At 48.0% G+C, this 17,544-nt stretch overlaps 1 protein-coding gene across 2 annotated transcripts in view; it reads right to left on the bottom strand.

The window, feature by feature from the left end:
• The window catches only part of KrT95D (phosphofurin acidic cluster sorting protein KrT95D), a 127,410-nt gene that overhangs the window by 99,770 nt on the left and 10,096 nt on the right, over positions 1-17,544 (bottom strand). For both annotated transcript variants that reach the window (XM_077638212.1, XM_077638213.1), the window contains exon 2: positions 7,593-7,680. In XM_077638212.1, coding sequence (XP_077494338.1) covers positions 7,593-7,680 — 88 coding nt within the window. The remainder of the gene's footprint in view (positions 1-7,592; positions 7,681-17,544) is intronic.

Here is a 17,544-nt window from a genome sequence, read left to right as displayed (position 1 = left end):
TAAGTTATGTTTTCCTTTGTCTTTATGGTTATTATTTCCTTCTCTCTCTCCCAGGTCGGGCACGACCTCGAGTACGCGGGGTGATCCCCTTCGTAGTTCGCGCACAGTGGTGAAGCATTGCAGTTCACGGATTCATGATTGCTTGACGAACATTTGGCACATGTTTGGCGGCCACGACAGCTCTGTGAGCCATGGCCAAATCTTTGATATCTGAAGCAACGTCTGTGGTTTGGGATGTATGGTCTTACATTTATTTTAAGATATCCTACTTCTATGGTTTCGGGAAGTTGGCTGGAGGCAAAGGTCAGGACTATGTTTTTGTTGGTATTATCTTGTCGTCTTTTCGGATTTTGATACGATGGACTTCAGTGACGCTCTGGTCTTTCAGACCCTCCAACATCTCTTCTTTAGAAACGTTTAGGAAATCATGCTCAGATATTACTCCTTTGGCTGTGTTCAGTGATCGGTGGGTAGTTACGGTTACACGGATGTCTCCAAAGGACACTAAGGTTGGGAGTTTTGAGTTTTGTGCTTTGTCTCGGATTTGGAGCAGGAGGTCGCCACTGGCTAACCTCGTCACCTTATAGCCAAGGCCCAGGGCGTCAGTAAGAGATCTGGCAACGATGAATGGAGAGATTTTTCTGGCTGGTTGCTCTGCATCTTCACTATGTACAACATGATACCTAGGGAAATGTTCTTTTGTTTTTTGGAAACACTGGGCAGTTATGTCTTCGGTCTGCACTCTTTTTAGAGCGCGATCATTTTGTGAGGGAGGGGGGGCCATAAAGTGTGTTTAATGTTCGGTCATGATGCCAGCCACCCACCATGGAGCCCAACTTGGGGACGGGACAGGAACTTGCATGCAAGTCTTGCCCACGCCAGCTGTACACCCCAACTATAGCCCAATATGACACAACTCAGGCTAGTTGGTCACACAAGGTTAACCCTCGCCGCCAGGAAGAAGGAAAAAGTAATTAAGAGAGGAGAAGACAGGAGAGTTGTGAGAAAGAAGATAGGAAAGTGCTTTATCGTGCCTTAGACCACTCAGCGACAAAACAAATGCGGAGTAATATTGTCGTGTGTGTTATAATTATTCCTTCATTTTGCACTTAACATCATCTTCAACCAGCTGAGTGCCGATTGACGGTGAAGAGGTAGAAGATCGGCAGAACTCGCTCGTCTGTCTCTGGCGCCTGCTACTGTGGTCCTGGTCCCCCATCGTGCCTTCGACCCGCGTCGTCTGAACGACCCATGACATTCTGGTGGAGGTGCCATCTTATGCCACGTCATCCCCTACCTCCCGCTTCGCAGAGTCTTATTCCCAGCCCGGGCCGCCGCCCCTCTGCTGAGGAGGACGAGATCCGTGCCAGTCGGCGACTTCAAAGACTCAGCCCCGAATTCGGTCTCTTGCCGCATTTTACCACAAGGTCCGTGCCAGCACTGCACATGGCTCGATCCACCGTGAGCCAACGCCAGCAGACCGATTCTTCGCCCACACCTGCTGTGGTTTACCTCCCCGTCGCTCCTCGTTTTGCTGTCCCGTTCCGTGGCGAAGCCTCTGATGACATTGACAATTGGCTTCAACACTATGAACGCGTGGCCCGCCACAACGGCTGGACTGCGGAACATTGCCTGGAGAACTTATATTTCTGTCTTGAGGGCGCTGCCCATCACTCGTACGAGAACCACGAGCACACCCTTACATCGTGGGATACCTGCAAGACTCAGCTGCAAAACACTTTCACAAACCAGCATCGCCGCCAACGCGCAGAAGACCTCCTGCAAACCAGGTTCCAGGGCCCCGATGAAACCGTCACTAGTTTCGTGGAAGACATGTTGCGGCCCCGAGCCACCAAGGAAAAGAAGGTGCGCTTTCTTATGCGAGGCGTCAAGTCCGACATTTTTGGCGGCCTCGTTCGGGATCCTCCCACAACCGTGGCCGAGTTTATCGCCGAAGCGACCAGCATCGAGCGTGCCCTGGCAGCCAGAGCCGATCATTACCGTTGGCTTGCCGGAGTTTCCAATACTTCCAGCCTTTTCGCTGACCACCCGGCGGCTGACCCTGTCGATGCCATCCACCTACGCGAGGTCGTTCGCGAAGTGTCAGGGAGGAACTTCGAAAGTATCTGCCACCCATCGATTGCACATCTTCGTCCCCCCTCGCAGAGGTCGTCCGAGAAGAAGTGCAACGTGCACTTTATCCTCGCTGCCCCATCACCCCTCCTCCTGCACATCCCACCGCGACGTACGCATCCATCGGCCGTTGCTCGTCGCCACCAATGGTCGGCCGCCCGTCCCCTGCTCCACAGTCACCACCGTCTCCTGCGCCTGCCGACACCCCTCGTTTTCAACAGTGTGGACCAAGCAAAGCCGAAGCATGGAGGACTGCCAAGAGTGGAGGACTGCCACTGCGGAGAGGCTGGTCATATCTATCGCCGCTGCCCTTACCGGGAGTTCGGTCTTCGTGGATTTTGGCGAGATGCGCCCCGTCCCAAGTACGGCGAGCAGCCTCGTGAAATTGAGGAATTTTAGCGCCATTCCCCACCACCTGAGCGGCCTTCTCGTCGTGCGTTTCACTCGCCGCTGCCACGCCGGCTGGATTCCCCTCTTCACGACCATCGCGGAAGCCTTTCTCCTCGTCGGGAAAACTAAGCCCGGCGACGCCTGGAGGTGGCGTTGCCGACCACGAATCTGTAAAAGAGACTCCACGTACGACGTCCCACTCCCCCTCACCTACCGACGACAACCTATCCGCCGATGCTTTCGACGCTTCTGCTCGCCCTGTGTACAATAATCTTCGCGTACTTGTCGACGGCCACGCCACGGCGGCCCTCGTCGACACCGGCACCGACTACTCCGTTGTGAGTGGGGAGCTGTCCCGCCGCCTTCGCAAGGTACTCACGCAGTGGGATGGCCCACAAATCCGAACCGCCGGAGGCCACTTCGTCACCCCAGTCGGCCGCTGCACTTCACGTGTAGAGATTAACGATCTCACGTGTCCCATTACTTTCATCGTCTTGCAGCGCTGTTCGAGAGATATTATTCTCGGTATGGATTTTCTGAGCAAGTTCGGCGCTGTTATCAACCTCCCCGACTGCCGCCTCACCCTTCGTCGACCTTCCCTTGACCAGCCGAGCTCCGAGCAGACGTTCTCCGAGCCGCGAATCTTAGCGGACCACGTCACTTTGCTGCCTGACTCGAGTATGTTTCTGCTGGTCGAGTCCGCACCGGTTTCCTCTGGCGAAGTTCTTCTTGAAGGCAGTGTGCAGCTACTTCTTGACAGGGGTGTTGGTGTTGCTAGAGGTGTCACGCGGCTTCACTCTGGCTGCGCCCAAGTCCTCATCACCAATTTTTGCGGCGTTCCGCAGCACCTCACCAAGGGCACAGTAATCGGCCTCATCAAGCGCCTCAGCGCCCCTGTCGATGCTGAGACCCTCTCTGCGGCTCCTTCTAGTCTGCCTCCTCCCCAGCCCTCGGTGCCTCCTTTAGGTGTCAGCACTGCCCCGCAACTCTCTGCTCAGGAGAGAGACGAGCTCCTCGCTCTGCTCGGTGAGTTCCACAACTGCTTTTCTACGTCAGCCGAGGTTCGCCAGACGCCAATAGCAAAACACAGAATAATTACCGACGACGCTGTCCATCCTGTTCGTCAGTCACCTTATCGGGTTTCGTTAAAAGAACGTGAAACGATACAACATCAAGTGCGCGAAACGGCCGATGACATCCAACCATCTCACAGCCCTGGGGCTGCTCCGGTGGTGCTGGTGAAGAAAAAAGACGGCACCCTTCGCTTCTGTGTTGACAACCGGCGCCTCAACAGAGTCACGAAGAAAGACGTATATCCACTTCCGCGCATCGATGACGCGCTTGACCGCCTGCGCCATGCCCGTTACTTTTCATCCATCGACCTTAAAAGTGGGTATTGGCAGGTCAAAGTCGATGAGCGCGACAGAGAAAAGACGGCTTTTATCACTCCGGATGGACTGTATGAGTTCAAGGTGATGCCCTTCGGACTCTGTACTGCTCCAGCGACCTTCCAGCGCGTTATGGACACCGTGCTCACCGGCCTCAAATGGCAAACGTGCCTTGTCTACCTTGATGATGTGGTCATTTTTTCCAGCACGTTTCAAGAACATCTTGTTCGTTTAAAAGCAGTCCTGCAGGCTATCAGAAACGCCGGCCTCACCCTCAAGCCTACGAAGTGCCAGTTTGCCTATGACGAACTGAAATTTCTGGGTCACGTCGTAAGCCATGAGGGCGTCCGTCCCGAACCCGATAAAACAGTCGCTGTCGCTTCCTTCCTGACACCACTGGACAAAAACGCCGTGCGGAGGTTCCTGGGCCTCTGCGCTTACTACAGACGCTTTATTCCTAACTTTCTGTCCCATTCCAGTGGTCTAGTGAAGAGCAGCTTGCATTTGACCATCTAAAACGACTCCTGCAGGCTTCGCCTGTCCTAGGCCATTTTGATCAGGACCCCGTGACAGAGGTACACACTGACGCTAGTAACACGGGCCTCGGGGCCGTCTTGATCCAGCATCAGAACGGCATCGAACGTGTCATCGCATACCAGTCGTGTTTTGTCGAAGGCGGAAACCAATTACTCGACCACCCAAAAAGAATGCCTCGCAGTAATTTGGGCGACCACAAAGTTCAGGCCCTATCTGTATGAACGCCCATTCCAGGTCGTAACAGGCCACCACTCTCTGTGCTGGCTGGCCAAACTAAGGGACCCTGCAGGCCGACTTGCGCGGTGGGCCCTTCGACTGCAAGTATTCGACGCTACGATCGTCTATAAGTCTGGTCGCAGACACACTGATGCTGACTGCCTTTCCCATGCTCCCGTTGAATCCGCGCCTGCTGATACGGACGACGACTTTGACATCTTTTTAGGAGCTCTAAGTACCGAAGATATGGCGGTGCGGCAGCGACTCGACCCCAACCTTCGTGACGTGACCTTCCATTTGGAGGGTCAAGGAGGCGTAGTTCATCATTCTTTTGTACGCATAGTACGTAATTTATGCCTTCAAGACAACATACTTTATAAGAAGAACTCTGCCCTGAGCCCGAGGTCATGGCTTAGTTGTGCCCACTGATCTAAGCGATGAAATTATAGAAGCGTCTCATGATGACCCCTCCTCGGGACACTTGGGGTTCAGTTGAACGCTCGCGCGAGTACATTCCAAGTACTATTGGCCACAACTTGACAGGACCGTCCGCCATTACACCATGACCTGCCGCGAGTGTCAACGGCACAAGACTCCACCCGTGAAGCCTGCGGGACACCTTCACCCCATCATTCGCCCGCTCGGTCCGTTCCAGAAGAACGGTATGGACCTACTCGGACCTTTTCCAAAGTCGCAATCCAGCAACCGATGGATCGTTGTTGCGACGGATTACCTAAAGCGGTATGCCGAATCATGCGCTCTGCCCTCATCAACGGCTTAAGATGTGGCAAAGTTTTTCGTCGAGTCCGTCGTTCTTCGACACGGTGCCTCCGAGGTCGCTATTCCTGATCGTGGTGCCGCATTTATGTCACAACTTATCTCACAGATACTGAGTTTAAGCCACACAGCCCACCGCAAAACTACCGCATACCACCGCAGACAAACGGGCTGACCGAGCGCCTTAACAAGACCTTGGCTAACATGCTCTCAATGTATGTCGACATTGAGCACCGAACCTGGGACGAAGTGTCACCGTACGTAGCTTTTGCGTACAACACTGCGGTTCTAGAAACCACCGGATTTTCGCCATTTCGCCTGGTGCATGGCCGGGAAGTCGTTACCATGCTCGACGCTATGCTGCCCCACCAGCCAGACGTCTACGCTCACGCTGATGCTCAACTCGTTGCTCAACTTGCAGAAGAAGCCCGACAGTTGGCCCGCCTTCGCATCCAAGCCCACCAGCAAGTCGATGCTCATCGATACAATCAAGGCCACCGTGATGTTCAGTTCAATCCTGGTGATCGCGTGTAGCTGTAGACTCCAATTCGACGCCGTGGTCTTAGCGAGAAGCTTCTGAAACAATACTTTGGCCAGTACGAAGTGATTCGCCGTATAGGCGAGTTAAATTATGAAGTGCTGCCGATTGTAACGCGGGCGTCCCGCCGCCCACCTGCCTCTGAAGTTGTTCACGTAGCTCACCTGAAAGTGTACTGTGACCGCTCGGAGCACGTGGCCTAACTCTTCGCGCTCTACACGTTTTTCAACCTTAATTTTCCCTCTCTGTGCATCGTGACGATGCGCCTTTCGGGAGGGGAGCAGTGTCGCGTGTGTTATAATTACTCCCTCATTTTGCACTTAACGTCATCTTCAACCAGCTGGGTGCCGATTGACGGTGAAGAGGTAGAAGATCAGCAGAACTCGCTCGTGAGCCCGTCCGCGACCGCTTGGCCTGTCTCTGGCGCCTGCTATTGTGGTCCTGGTTCCCTATCGTGCCTTCGATCCGCGTCGTCTGAACGACCCGTGACAATATGCGTCCCTTTAATTTTTGATGCGGACTACTGTACCTTTCACAGCATTCACCTGATGTCTGAAACAGAGTATAGATAGCGACTACCTGTAACACTAAGGAAATGCAGTTAGAACAAAGCTAATTTCATTACCAGGGAAGCAGCAAGTAAAAAAAATTCAAAGCGCAAGAAAGACACGAACAGAACACTGGAAAGGGAGCCCCTGTGGCAAAATGCATCCATCAATGAAGCTGCAAAAAGAATAAGCCGGTAAAAAGTTGTTAACTATGCTTGCAAGTTAATACTAGGTCACCAGTAGCTTTAAAAGAATGGGCACGGGCGCAGGATTGAGCCAATAAGGAGCCTGCCAACCTTGTTACAATAGTCAGTAGTGATAGAAAAAAAATCCTACCAGGTGAATCTGAACTGAAAGTTGGAACGGGAAGCTAATCTAGTCACTGCCATCAAGGTAGGATAGCAACAATTACATGCCACTGTGGCTATTAAAACAATGGAGAACACTAACTGATCAATTGTGTTTCCGAAGCAAGGCAATAGCAGGCACTTTCCACAGCACTGCAACGGTGACATTGGGAGCAGCTACAAATCCTTTAAGTCTACAAAAGCTGCCGCTTAAAAAAAGTTCTTGAAGCAAGTCAGTGATAACAAGTGAAGGTTATCTATTACAGCACCTCAGTTTGTCAAGAAAAGAAAGGACTTTAAAAATTATCAGCTCATTTTACAGTCCTTGCATACTGAAATCAGCCCCCTAATCTGTACCTTCTCATACTTGGAGCTATGCACTTGAACGATGAAGCATTTCAAACTGAAATCCAATCAATTCATATTGAGAGGTAGAAGCAGGCTTCAGCACTTTTAGAAGAATGTAAAACAGTGAAAAAATGTTAAAATTCCTCGGAGACTTCTGTGAGGAACGCTACTGCGAACCATACTCACTCGTGTTGAAAGAAGGGAACAGTGAATGACATCTGTTATCACATAAGTTATGACTAGTCTACTTATGGACTAATCTCAAACACGGCTGGCCGTCACTGGAGGGAGAACAGCACCAAAACAGCAGCCTGTGGCAATACTGGCAATCCCCTGGACCGCAGCAAAAGGAGAAAGCAGCTTCACCCACCTGCATCCTGACTGCGATGCTAATGGCCGAGACTTCACTGCCCAGCGGCCGCAGCAGAAGCAGACGGGTCAGCGTGAATGAGCATTGCCTGCATGAGAGAGGATAGACAAATAAAACACTCAAACATGGCATTCACATCCTCTCAGCACTGCAAGGTCATCCACCAACCCTTCCAGGGGAAGAAAGCTCAAGCGTTGTGCGAACCAATCTGTTCTTCTGCCCTGGACAGTCTGCTATGTTGATGCAGACACCATGAGGAAGTCTAAACAAAACTTCTTGTTGAGTAAGCTTGTTCGCAAAAACAAGGCACTGGACAGTAGAAGAAAGTGACAGGCATGTGGCTTGCTATTGATACCAAAGTGTTCTTGCTCATCATGCATTCCAGGTGTCCTGACATATGCTGCAATACTTTGACGGTGCAGAGAACCCTATGAAGGAAACCTTCGAAATCAAACAGGTCAATTAAGGTAGGGGGAGACTTTGTTCTGTTAAAAAATTAAATTTTGAGATCTTGCGATCACCTAAAAGAGAATTTCTTTACCTTTCAGAAAATATATTATACTAGGGTGTTTGCGATTTCAAAAATAACTTTTTGGTCCTTTTTCGACGTCATGTTGACTGGAAGAACTGGAGCACCTCGACATGGCCTCTTCGTTTTGGATACTTGCAAATGTTCACTGCTCTAAACGTTTAGGTCAGAAACACAAGCTTTGGTTTCAGTATAGAATTTGGCTTCGTTCGTAGTACATTTTTCAGCACTAGGGTTCTTCTTGTAGTGCTTCTAGCAATAGAAATTTTGACGAATAAAACAGTTTTCAGAGATTTTAGTGCCATCTTGCTCCAAAAAAAACATTTCTGGGTGGAGGACTCCGGAGGCTTACACATGCCCGTATGCCCTGTCTCGAGCAGCAGAACCACTTGTCGATCTTATCTTATTTCACGACCTCTCTCAGTTAGTGAAACAACCCACAAACAACAATACAGAACAAAGAGTTATCTACGTTAAGCCTGATTCTTGTCAGCAGATCCATTCTTCGATGAAACCAAAAATCCACATTTTTGAAGGCAATTCAGATCATAAGATGATCTGTCTCTCAATGCAGCTGAATATCCTTCCGCAGCAAGAAAGACAAGAATGTGTTTTCCCAGTCTTTTCTCGTGCTAGCGATGTTGATATATTAGATGCACTGGACAGCTCATTTGCAGGCTTTGTTTCTCTCTGTGATTCAAACCATTATTCTGTTGACCACTTATAGTGCTTTTTCAGGGACAAGTTTTAATAGTTATGCTGACTTCATGCCCCTTTACGCGAAAGATACTGCGCAATACTAGCCCTTGGAACAACAAACAAATCGTCCGGCTTGGACGAAAGTTGAAATCAGCAAGAAAGCAACATAAGAAACACCCGTCCGCAGCCAACGCAAACGAAATGCGCGACTGGCGTGCACTACTGAAAGACAGCATCAAGAAGGCAAAAACTCATTACCAAAATGTGTCCCTGAAAAATTTTCTACGTTCATCCCCAGGAAAGTTCCAGCGTCACATTTCCCCCAAAAACAAACCCTACATAGTATGTGCCTGAACGATGTGGTAACAACGAACAAATCTGCTATTACAAATGCCCTTAATGATTATTTTTACTCTGTTTTTACTCGCTATGCTGGATTTAAGCCAAATTTTACCCACTACGATGACCTCCTAGCTACTGGTAATGTTTTCGCTCAAGAGGAAGGTGTACTTTCGCTATTACTAAACCTAGATGCTACAAAGTCACCTGGTGTAGATGGGATACCAAACTGTTTTTTAATAAGGTATGCCAAATGGTGCGCAAAATACCTGACCCTCATGTTTAACAAATCCTTGGCATCCGCCGAACTTGCAACCGACTGGAAATATGCCCAAAGAACACCTATCCCAAAAACTAACGACCTGTCGCAAACCGCATCATTTAGACCCATTTCACTGTTGTGCACATGCGGAAAATCACTCGAGCGTATCATTACCAAACACATCTCCGTTTTCCTTGACAAAAACAAAGTAACTGATATGCGGCAGCACGGGTTTCGAAAGGGGCTGTCCACAGTAACCCAACTCAGTGGTGGTCTAGTCAATTGCTCCAACCAAGTCCTGGAGCGATTTTTGGAGCAGAAAAACTGCGCAGCAACCTGGGAACAGCCCAAACAGAATAAAGGAGTCACCCAGAAGAGTTTGTTACTAACGAGATCAGGTTCAGCCATGAGTAGCTAGCAAGAAAAAAAAGAAGAAAGCTGTTCACAAAAAAAGAGAGACAAAACATTTTATTAATGCTGGCACTGTCCTGCACGCAAGTTCAGCCAAGCATGCTTCACTAAAAGACTAAAGGACACGTTCACTAGAACCGTTCTTTGTTCATAATGGCACTATCTCAATACCTCTTGGAATTTTTTTACAAATTCATCAAGCTCGCGAAGTAAATCAGCAATGTCGAAATTCCTTTGTTCCAACAAAGCTTCACCTCGTTGGACCTGATCCAATCTTTTGTTCAACCCAGAAGATACTTCTTCAGCCCTCTTCAGGGGTGACCAACATGATGCAGCCGACATGACGCGCGAACATGGAGGAAGGAAAACTCGGTAAAGACCCTCGCTTTCCGAGCCGCACACCGGAAGTCACGCTCTTTTGGAAGGACTACTGCGAGTCTTTGGCAGATGGCGCAGCGAATAGTAACAATAGGCACAGCTGAATCATCTGCTGCAATGCCTGCTGCACATGTGCAAGCGCGCTGGGATGGCGGCTAAGTAGGGGGAGAAGGCTTCAAAAAATGTGACAACCGTTTCTCCAAAGTTCTTTCCTTCCTCCATGTACACGAATAAACTGGCTGCTAAACTCTCACCAGCCAGCCCACCTGTGCTTTGCGTTGCCAACTGCGAAAATGTTTTAGTAGGTTGTCAACTGAAAGCCTGAACGGTTACAAAAATAGTTGTTTTTCCCGCGACAGCGTCTTGTTTTTGGCGCAACTAAGGCACAATATTGATCAATTTTCCGCTTTTTGGAGCAGTCTGGAGCAGTAAAAAGTATATTTATCAGAATGGTGCAAATGGCACAACTGGAGCACCACTGACAACTACTTGAAACAATTCACAATCTTGCTGCAGCATTAGATAAGTGTAGCCAGGTCGACATTATTTTTTTAGACTTCAAAAAAGCTTTCGATTGCATGTCTCATCCTAAACTATTATTAAAGCTAAAATCGCTACTTAAAAATGATAGCTTGATAGCGTGGATTGAAGCTTATCTCTTGTCCGTCGTCAGAATGTTAAGATTGATAATGCCTCCTCTAGACCTGCTTTAGTCGAGTCTGGAATTCCTCAGGGATCGGTTCTTTGACCACTCTTTTTTAATCTTCACAAATGACACTGCCTGTGAAATTCCTGTAAAAATCAAACTATTCACAGATTACTGTGTAATTTACCATAAAAAATCAGTAGTTCCCAAGATCAGGTTGGTTTAAATACTTCACTGGCCAAAAGACATGGAAAGTTGAAATATTCGCTGGTTCTACATTCTTTGAAGGTATTGGTGAGCGCTACCAAAATACGAAAAGGGACGAACACACAAGACCAGCGCTTTCTAACAACTGTTTATTATCTGAAGGAGCATGCCTATATACACATATTAACGTCAAGTCATACACAGAAGAGGCAATCTTCGGCTGTTGTAAAGGCATGTGTTGATTTTTTTATTATATATTTTTACTTCATATCGCTCTTGTCAGCGTCGTGTGCTCTTCCCTCTCTGTGTATGATTTGACGTTAATATGTGTATATAGTCATGCTTCTTCAGAGAATAAACAGTTGTTAGAAAGCGTTTGTCTTGTGTGTTCGTCCCTTTCCGTATTTTGGTAGCTCTCACCAATACCTTCAAGGATGCATTTCCAACTAGCCCCAGTTGTAGCTCTTTTGACTAAATTCTTTGCCATTCCAGCTCTTCAGGAAGGCTGGCTCCAGCACAGTAGTGAATTAAAACGATGAAACAGCGATATATCGCACTTTTTCCATGCCTCATTGGACTATAACCAAACTTTTGACGTCACAGCCATCATTTGGCTGTTGAACCCGGAACCGAAACAGTATGACAGAAAAATTCGATTATAAATCATTTAGCGGCTCTAATGGTGATTCATGCATAGTAGTGTCTTCCGCATCATTGTCGAGAAGAAAACATGTCACCAAAATTAGGTGTCTATACTCCTTTAATTCAAACAAGCTCCTAAATTCCCAGTACTGCACTCTGTTCTCAATAAAATTATTAATAGAAGCTGCAGTTGTGATGAATTCAAATGTTTTGTTTCTGCTACAGTGTTGTAGCGAAATAGGCCACAAACGCAAATGCACTCACAGACGCTCAGCATATAGCGGCAGAACAGATAGATTGAGTTTGGCCTGCATCAACAGACTATGGCATTGCAACGGCAAAGAGACCACTCTCATCAAAAACAAAATTTTTATAAGCTAGAAGAGCCACAAAGCAAAACGCAGGTGGCGTCATCAGCAGCTGATTTTGCAAGCAAAGTGCGCATATCAACAACAAATTTTGGATGCGGATCCCATAGACTCTGTGACGCTGTCATTCGCTTCAAAATGGAGGCAATTTGTCTTTCTCAGTGTAGACAAGGAAAGGGAAGTGAGGGGCTCATCTTCCTCCTCTTGTCTGGTGAACACCTTAACGAGGGCCTCGAATCTGGCAGTCTTAATGTCATCGTCATCATCATCATCAGCCTGACTACGCCCACTCCAGGGCAGAGGCCTCTCCCATGCCTCTCCAATTAACCCTGTCCTTTGCCATAGGTAGCATAAGAGGGTTCTCAGCCGCCCTCACTGTTCGATCACGTTCCATGTGGTGCGCTCGCGGTAATACAGGACGTACTATGTCCGCCGCTGTGGATGAGGGTGGTGCCGGTGAACACTCTCAAGGTTAGGTCACAAGTACACTTAAATGCCCCCAAAAGCAGCAGACTGGACTGCTGCCACCATAGAGATCGTGGGTTTGGATCCCACCAGTGGCAAGTGATTGTTTTTCCTCATACTTTATAATCAATTATCTTTCAGTAATAAAATGACCACACTATTAATTTCCCATTTATCAACACCACAAATTATGGAGAAAAAAAACACTAAAAACGTTGCCTAATGCTCCTTGGTTTCGGTGAATATTGGCTTCCTTTGTATGCTCTCAGTGTAGACATCACGAGTTTGAGTCTGATTGCGGGGAAATTCTCAAATCCAATTTTCTCAGCTATAAATATGTCTTTTTCTGCCGGAAGAAAGTCAGCGTAACCAGAAAGAATCAATTTTTGCCGACAACGATACTCTGATATTGTGATGGCTGCTTATGGTCGGTCGGACAGGCTTACGCTGCGCGCAATGCAGGAGTCATCGACCTTCCAACAATTTCACTGACTCCTTCCCTTTGTGCCCCTTAGAGATGGTTCGAGGAACAACACGTGGGAATGTGTAGATGACGCGCTGACATCAACGACGACAACATCCGTTTCGGGGAGACCAAGAAGTCGGAGAAGAAGAAAAGAAGAAAGGACCCAAGCTGAGGAGGAAGGCATACAAGGACGTTGGGGAGAGGAGCGAGGGACATCACTAGAAGAGGCCAACCCAGCCTCGCCTCCCGGGAGACAACGATCTACCATGCAAAGATCAGCCGCGAACTCTGCCCGTCAACGTATGCAACTCGCTGCGGTCAACCGCCCCTATCAGCGCTGACACAGCGAAGACAAACTCCAGGCACCGGACCACCGCAGTGGCATCCAAACTCTTTTCCAACACCTCTGGGTGAGTGGGGGCATCCAGTTCTGATAATTTGTTTGGCTCTATTCCGTGTGTGGTTTCTGCTCTCCATCCTGAAAAGAGCCCTCTAGCGGGGCATCATACTATTCGTTGTTCTGGATATGACAAAGCATGACATTCAAACATAACACATGCAAGCACAAAAAAGAAATGGCATTCCTAAATAAAGGACAATGATATGCTGTTTTCAATTACCATACATCAAAATTTAATTTACATGTGGCACATCAACAAATTTAACCTTATCTTTTCACTTTTCAAGTGACGAAGGCAGCATTGTGTGTGCAGAAAAAATATGAAACCCTTATTCTTGTGCACAAAAGGTGTCGGAAGCATTTTTTTGCCTCAACTGCAAAGATCAAAACAACAGCACAGATGTGAGAAATCACAATGTAATCTTTAGGAAAAGTTTTGTTTTTTGAATGACAGGACAGGTTATGCAGAACAAACCCTAAAAAGTCTACTCAGCAGGTTGTTTGTGAGTCACTGATATTTGCACATGAAAAACTAGACATTGATGTAATAGTTCAAAGAGATTATGTACAAACAGTAATTGTTGCTGGGCTTGTTGGTACAGGTCACTTGAATATAAAAGACAACAACCAGTTTGCACCAAAAGACAAATGTTTGTATTATTTCTCCAATAAAGTTTAAAATTACTCTAGGATACTACATGCCGAGAGTAAAACTAGTTCAAAAACATGAAAGAGTTCTGGTCATACATAATTATGGAGTAGTCATTAATTGGACACTCAAACCTAATTCCCTTTCATATTGGATGGACATGTACTATATGTTCAGGGTGAGTATATGAGGTGCAAACCACGAGCACGGACGAAATGAGAGGATAACATGAGAGCCTTCTTTTTTTTACAAGACGACACAGCGCACATCCCGTCCCCTCACCTCGTGTTCGCGGTTTGCAATCCTGTACTGAAAAAACATATGAACAGTTTGAATTAACAAGCCAGTGGAATTTGTGCCCCATTACATGCTGTTTCATGGTATTTCAGGAAGTCAAAAACACAGAAGAACAGGTTTGCGCTGACTCCTTTATCAATCAGCACTGCCGCAACTTTACAGTGCACAATCTGGAGGACAGCTGCCCCAACAAGCTCCAGATCAACTGCAATCACCTCATATTCATTTCTATGATCGCAAAAGCATGACAGAACAAAGATACTGTGAGATTTTTTTTTAGTGCAATAAGACCCAGAATGGCAAGCAGAACCAAACATAAAGTTCCACATTCCTGTCACTGGAAGAAATTTATTTCAAACATTACAAAAGGGTGGCGGCGCAGGCAGGAGCAGCTGCCGGAAGCACGGCGCCGTGGCTGATCACGTGGTCCGTCACATGACCAAGTTTCACTGGGCCAGCTGTAGCTATCGCATCACTCCAGGTTTAACCAAAGCTAAACCACCGCCATTTTTTTTTTCGGTTTTGTCCTAGTTCAGATTTCTCTAGCTCCAGCACCTTCCTTTCTGACTTTATTGCTGACTTTCTGCTGCATCCTATTGATAATGTGCATGCATTCCAGTTAATTTATTACATTCACGTATGAAATTTCCAACAGCACGGCTGTTTCTGCATGCTGCTGACCTGGAGATATTAATGCAACAGCATTTGGGCTGTCATCTCACAAAATTTCCGGCTTCTCCGTCAAGAAATTCCCTGATTGGTCGAGACAGGTCACGTGAACTGGTGATGTCACCACAACCTGCTCTGATGAGCTACCCTGATTGGTCGAGAGGTCAGGTGACCTTGTGACGTCATCACAACCTGCCTGCCGTGACAGGTGGCCACCTGCCAAAATTGCCAAAACTCAAAAATATTAAGAGACTAAAAATTTTCCAAGTAGCCCCACCCCACAAAATGGATAAGGTGGATTAGTGGGTCAGATTAGTAAAATCATTTATGATAATCCAATGGAAAGTAATGAAAAGTGATTACTCATCCATACCATACAAGGGCATTGGAGCCCATTCCAACCGGAGTGTTGGTGGGAAAATTACAAGAACGTTGGGCACTCATTCTAAGCACCGCAGCATGCAACCTAAATGCTATCACATTTTTTTCTTAAAAACGCGGTTAGGAAGGCCCCAAGTTTTGATCTGAGCTATTGACTTGACTTCTCAGTGCCGACTGAACTATTGTTGCCACATGACTCCTGGCACGACATTCACTTTGCTCTGCGTGGATCACTCAAGTCATTCCCACCCACCGGCCATAGCCAACAAGTTCAAGTCAAGCAGGCTGAAAGTTGCATTTTCTACCTGACATGGCATAACAAAGGCAAAATGTTGCCGCTACACTGACTCAATGACTTCAGGGCCAGTATCACAAATACAACAGCACCCTTCAGAGAGAACAGTGCAAGCCAGGGTGTGGATTGGGAAAACCAGCACCCCCAATGCCCAAACGATTCTCAAAGAAATGATGCACTCTCGATGGCCAACGTGCTAGTTTGGTCTTGTTGATATGACGTGACGTGAAAATATAACATTCGCGTGTCTGCTGTCTTTCCTCAGAATCCTTGTCTTGTGGCCACCACAGTTTCAGCTCTTGATAGATTTCCACTTCAAGACCGATTTACTCCCAACAATTTGTTTGTGGTATGTTGGAAGCCCACAGCGCTGGTGGGTCGTTTCCACCTTTTTCCGAGAGCTGTTGTCTCCATGGGAAGTAGAGGGGAGTTTACTGAAAGGCGCGACGCCCGCGCTAATGCTTTCGGCTCTGGCGCCAAATCGTTGCAGTGCACTGGCCGCCACCACACGCAGATGGTTTATCACTGCCCCCGCTCGCTGCTGGCGTCTCACTGTCTCGTCCCCTGCTGACCGGCCATGCACAAGGGGTTAGAACAATGACAGCGCATCGCGTGCTTAGGACACTGCCTAGGGCCATGGGAAATGGGACCGCGAACAACCTTGCCATAGTCGCAAGAGGCCGATGACCTTTTACCGCTGAGGAGATTCCTTTTACTGTCAGCGGAGACGGCAAAGCCGATGCAGGGAGCGCCTCGATGGCGCCTCGGTGGGTTGCACAGGTATTGATTGAGCTGTGTATGCGAAACCGCACGCCGCGCATGTTTGAGGAGGTTTGCGGCACCATAGAGTCAGGCTCTGGCGAGCCCTGAGCTCCGGCCATTTGTATGTGTGGTGCCATGGTACTGCTATTGGCCGATATTGTGCGAGAGCTGGAAGAGCAAAGCCCAATTATCAAAGGGCTTAAAACCTACTGCACACAAAAAGTTTGAAGGAGTGCACAGAGTCTCAAGTCTCGGTTGCTTATAAACAGCCTTTCTTCAACTGCCTTTTGTAGCAATAGCTACATTGCGGTAGCATTTCGAGCCTTCAGCGTGGCGGCGTGCCACCCTGTGGCTGCACCACCACACTGTCCCGTGGTGCGGAGCAGCTGCCGGCGGCGCGGCGGCGTGGCTGATCACGTGGTTCATCAGGTGGTTAGTCATGTGACCAAGTTCCACTCAGCCAGCTGTAGCTATCGCGTCACTCCAGGTTTAACCAGAGCTAAACCACGGCCAATTTTTTTCCCACCTGCCTTGTATTTCGATCCCATCTTTCATAAATAAGTTTTGTTGTAAGAAGTTGAGGTTGCTGCCCGAATCGGCAACGTGTCGTCGGACGAGCGGACGAAGACCCGAAGTGCTCTTCGTACTGCTAGCCGCCATGTATACGATCACTGGGTGCCATTGTCATTCATTGTGCGCGAAGAGCAACTGACCAGCCCAAACCGGCCATCCCATCAGAGTGGGGGTGTGGAAAGTTTAACCGGTGCCGTGACCAGGATTGTGGAAAGTAAACGCATACATGGAGAGAGGTGATTGAGGAAGGGGAGCAGGATGGCACATTCTACAGGATTCATCACCCATTGAAGGCAGAGAGAAAGCAGACCCTCATCACCTTGATCCGGCCGGATGCCACAGTGCGACTTTGGGTTTTGCCCACCCTTTCTCTCTTCCATGCTGCTCCTTCTAACGGGCGCTGCAAAACGTGTGCAGCCTTACTTTTTGGAGATAAACCAGATCGATCTGAAATTTTCAAGGAATATAAAGAAAACGCCAAATTTTAAGGAGTTAGATGATTGCTAAGAAAAAT

This window comes from Amblyomma americanum, chromosome 9 (assembly GCF_052857255.1).
Source record: "Amblyomma americanum isolate KBUSLIRL-KWMA chromosome 9, ASM5285725v1, whole genome shotgun sequence".
NCBI lineage: Eukaryota > Metazoa > Arthropoda > Arachnida > Ixodida > Ixodidae > Amblyomma > Amblyomma americanum.
Note: the sequence above shows the minus strand (reverse complement) of the source record. Positions and strands in the feature narration are given on the sequence as shown.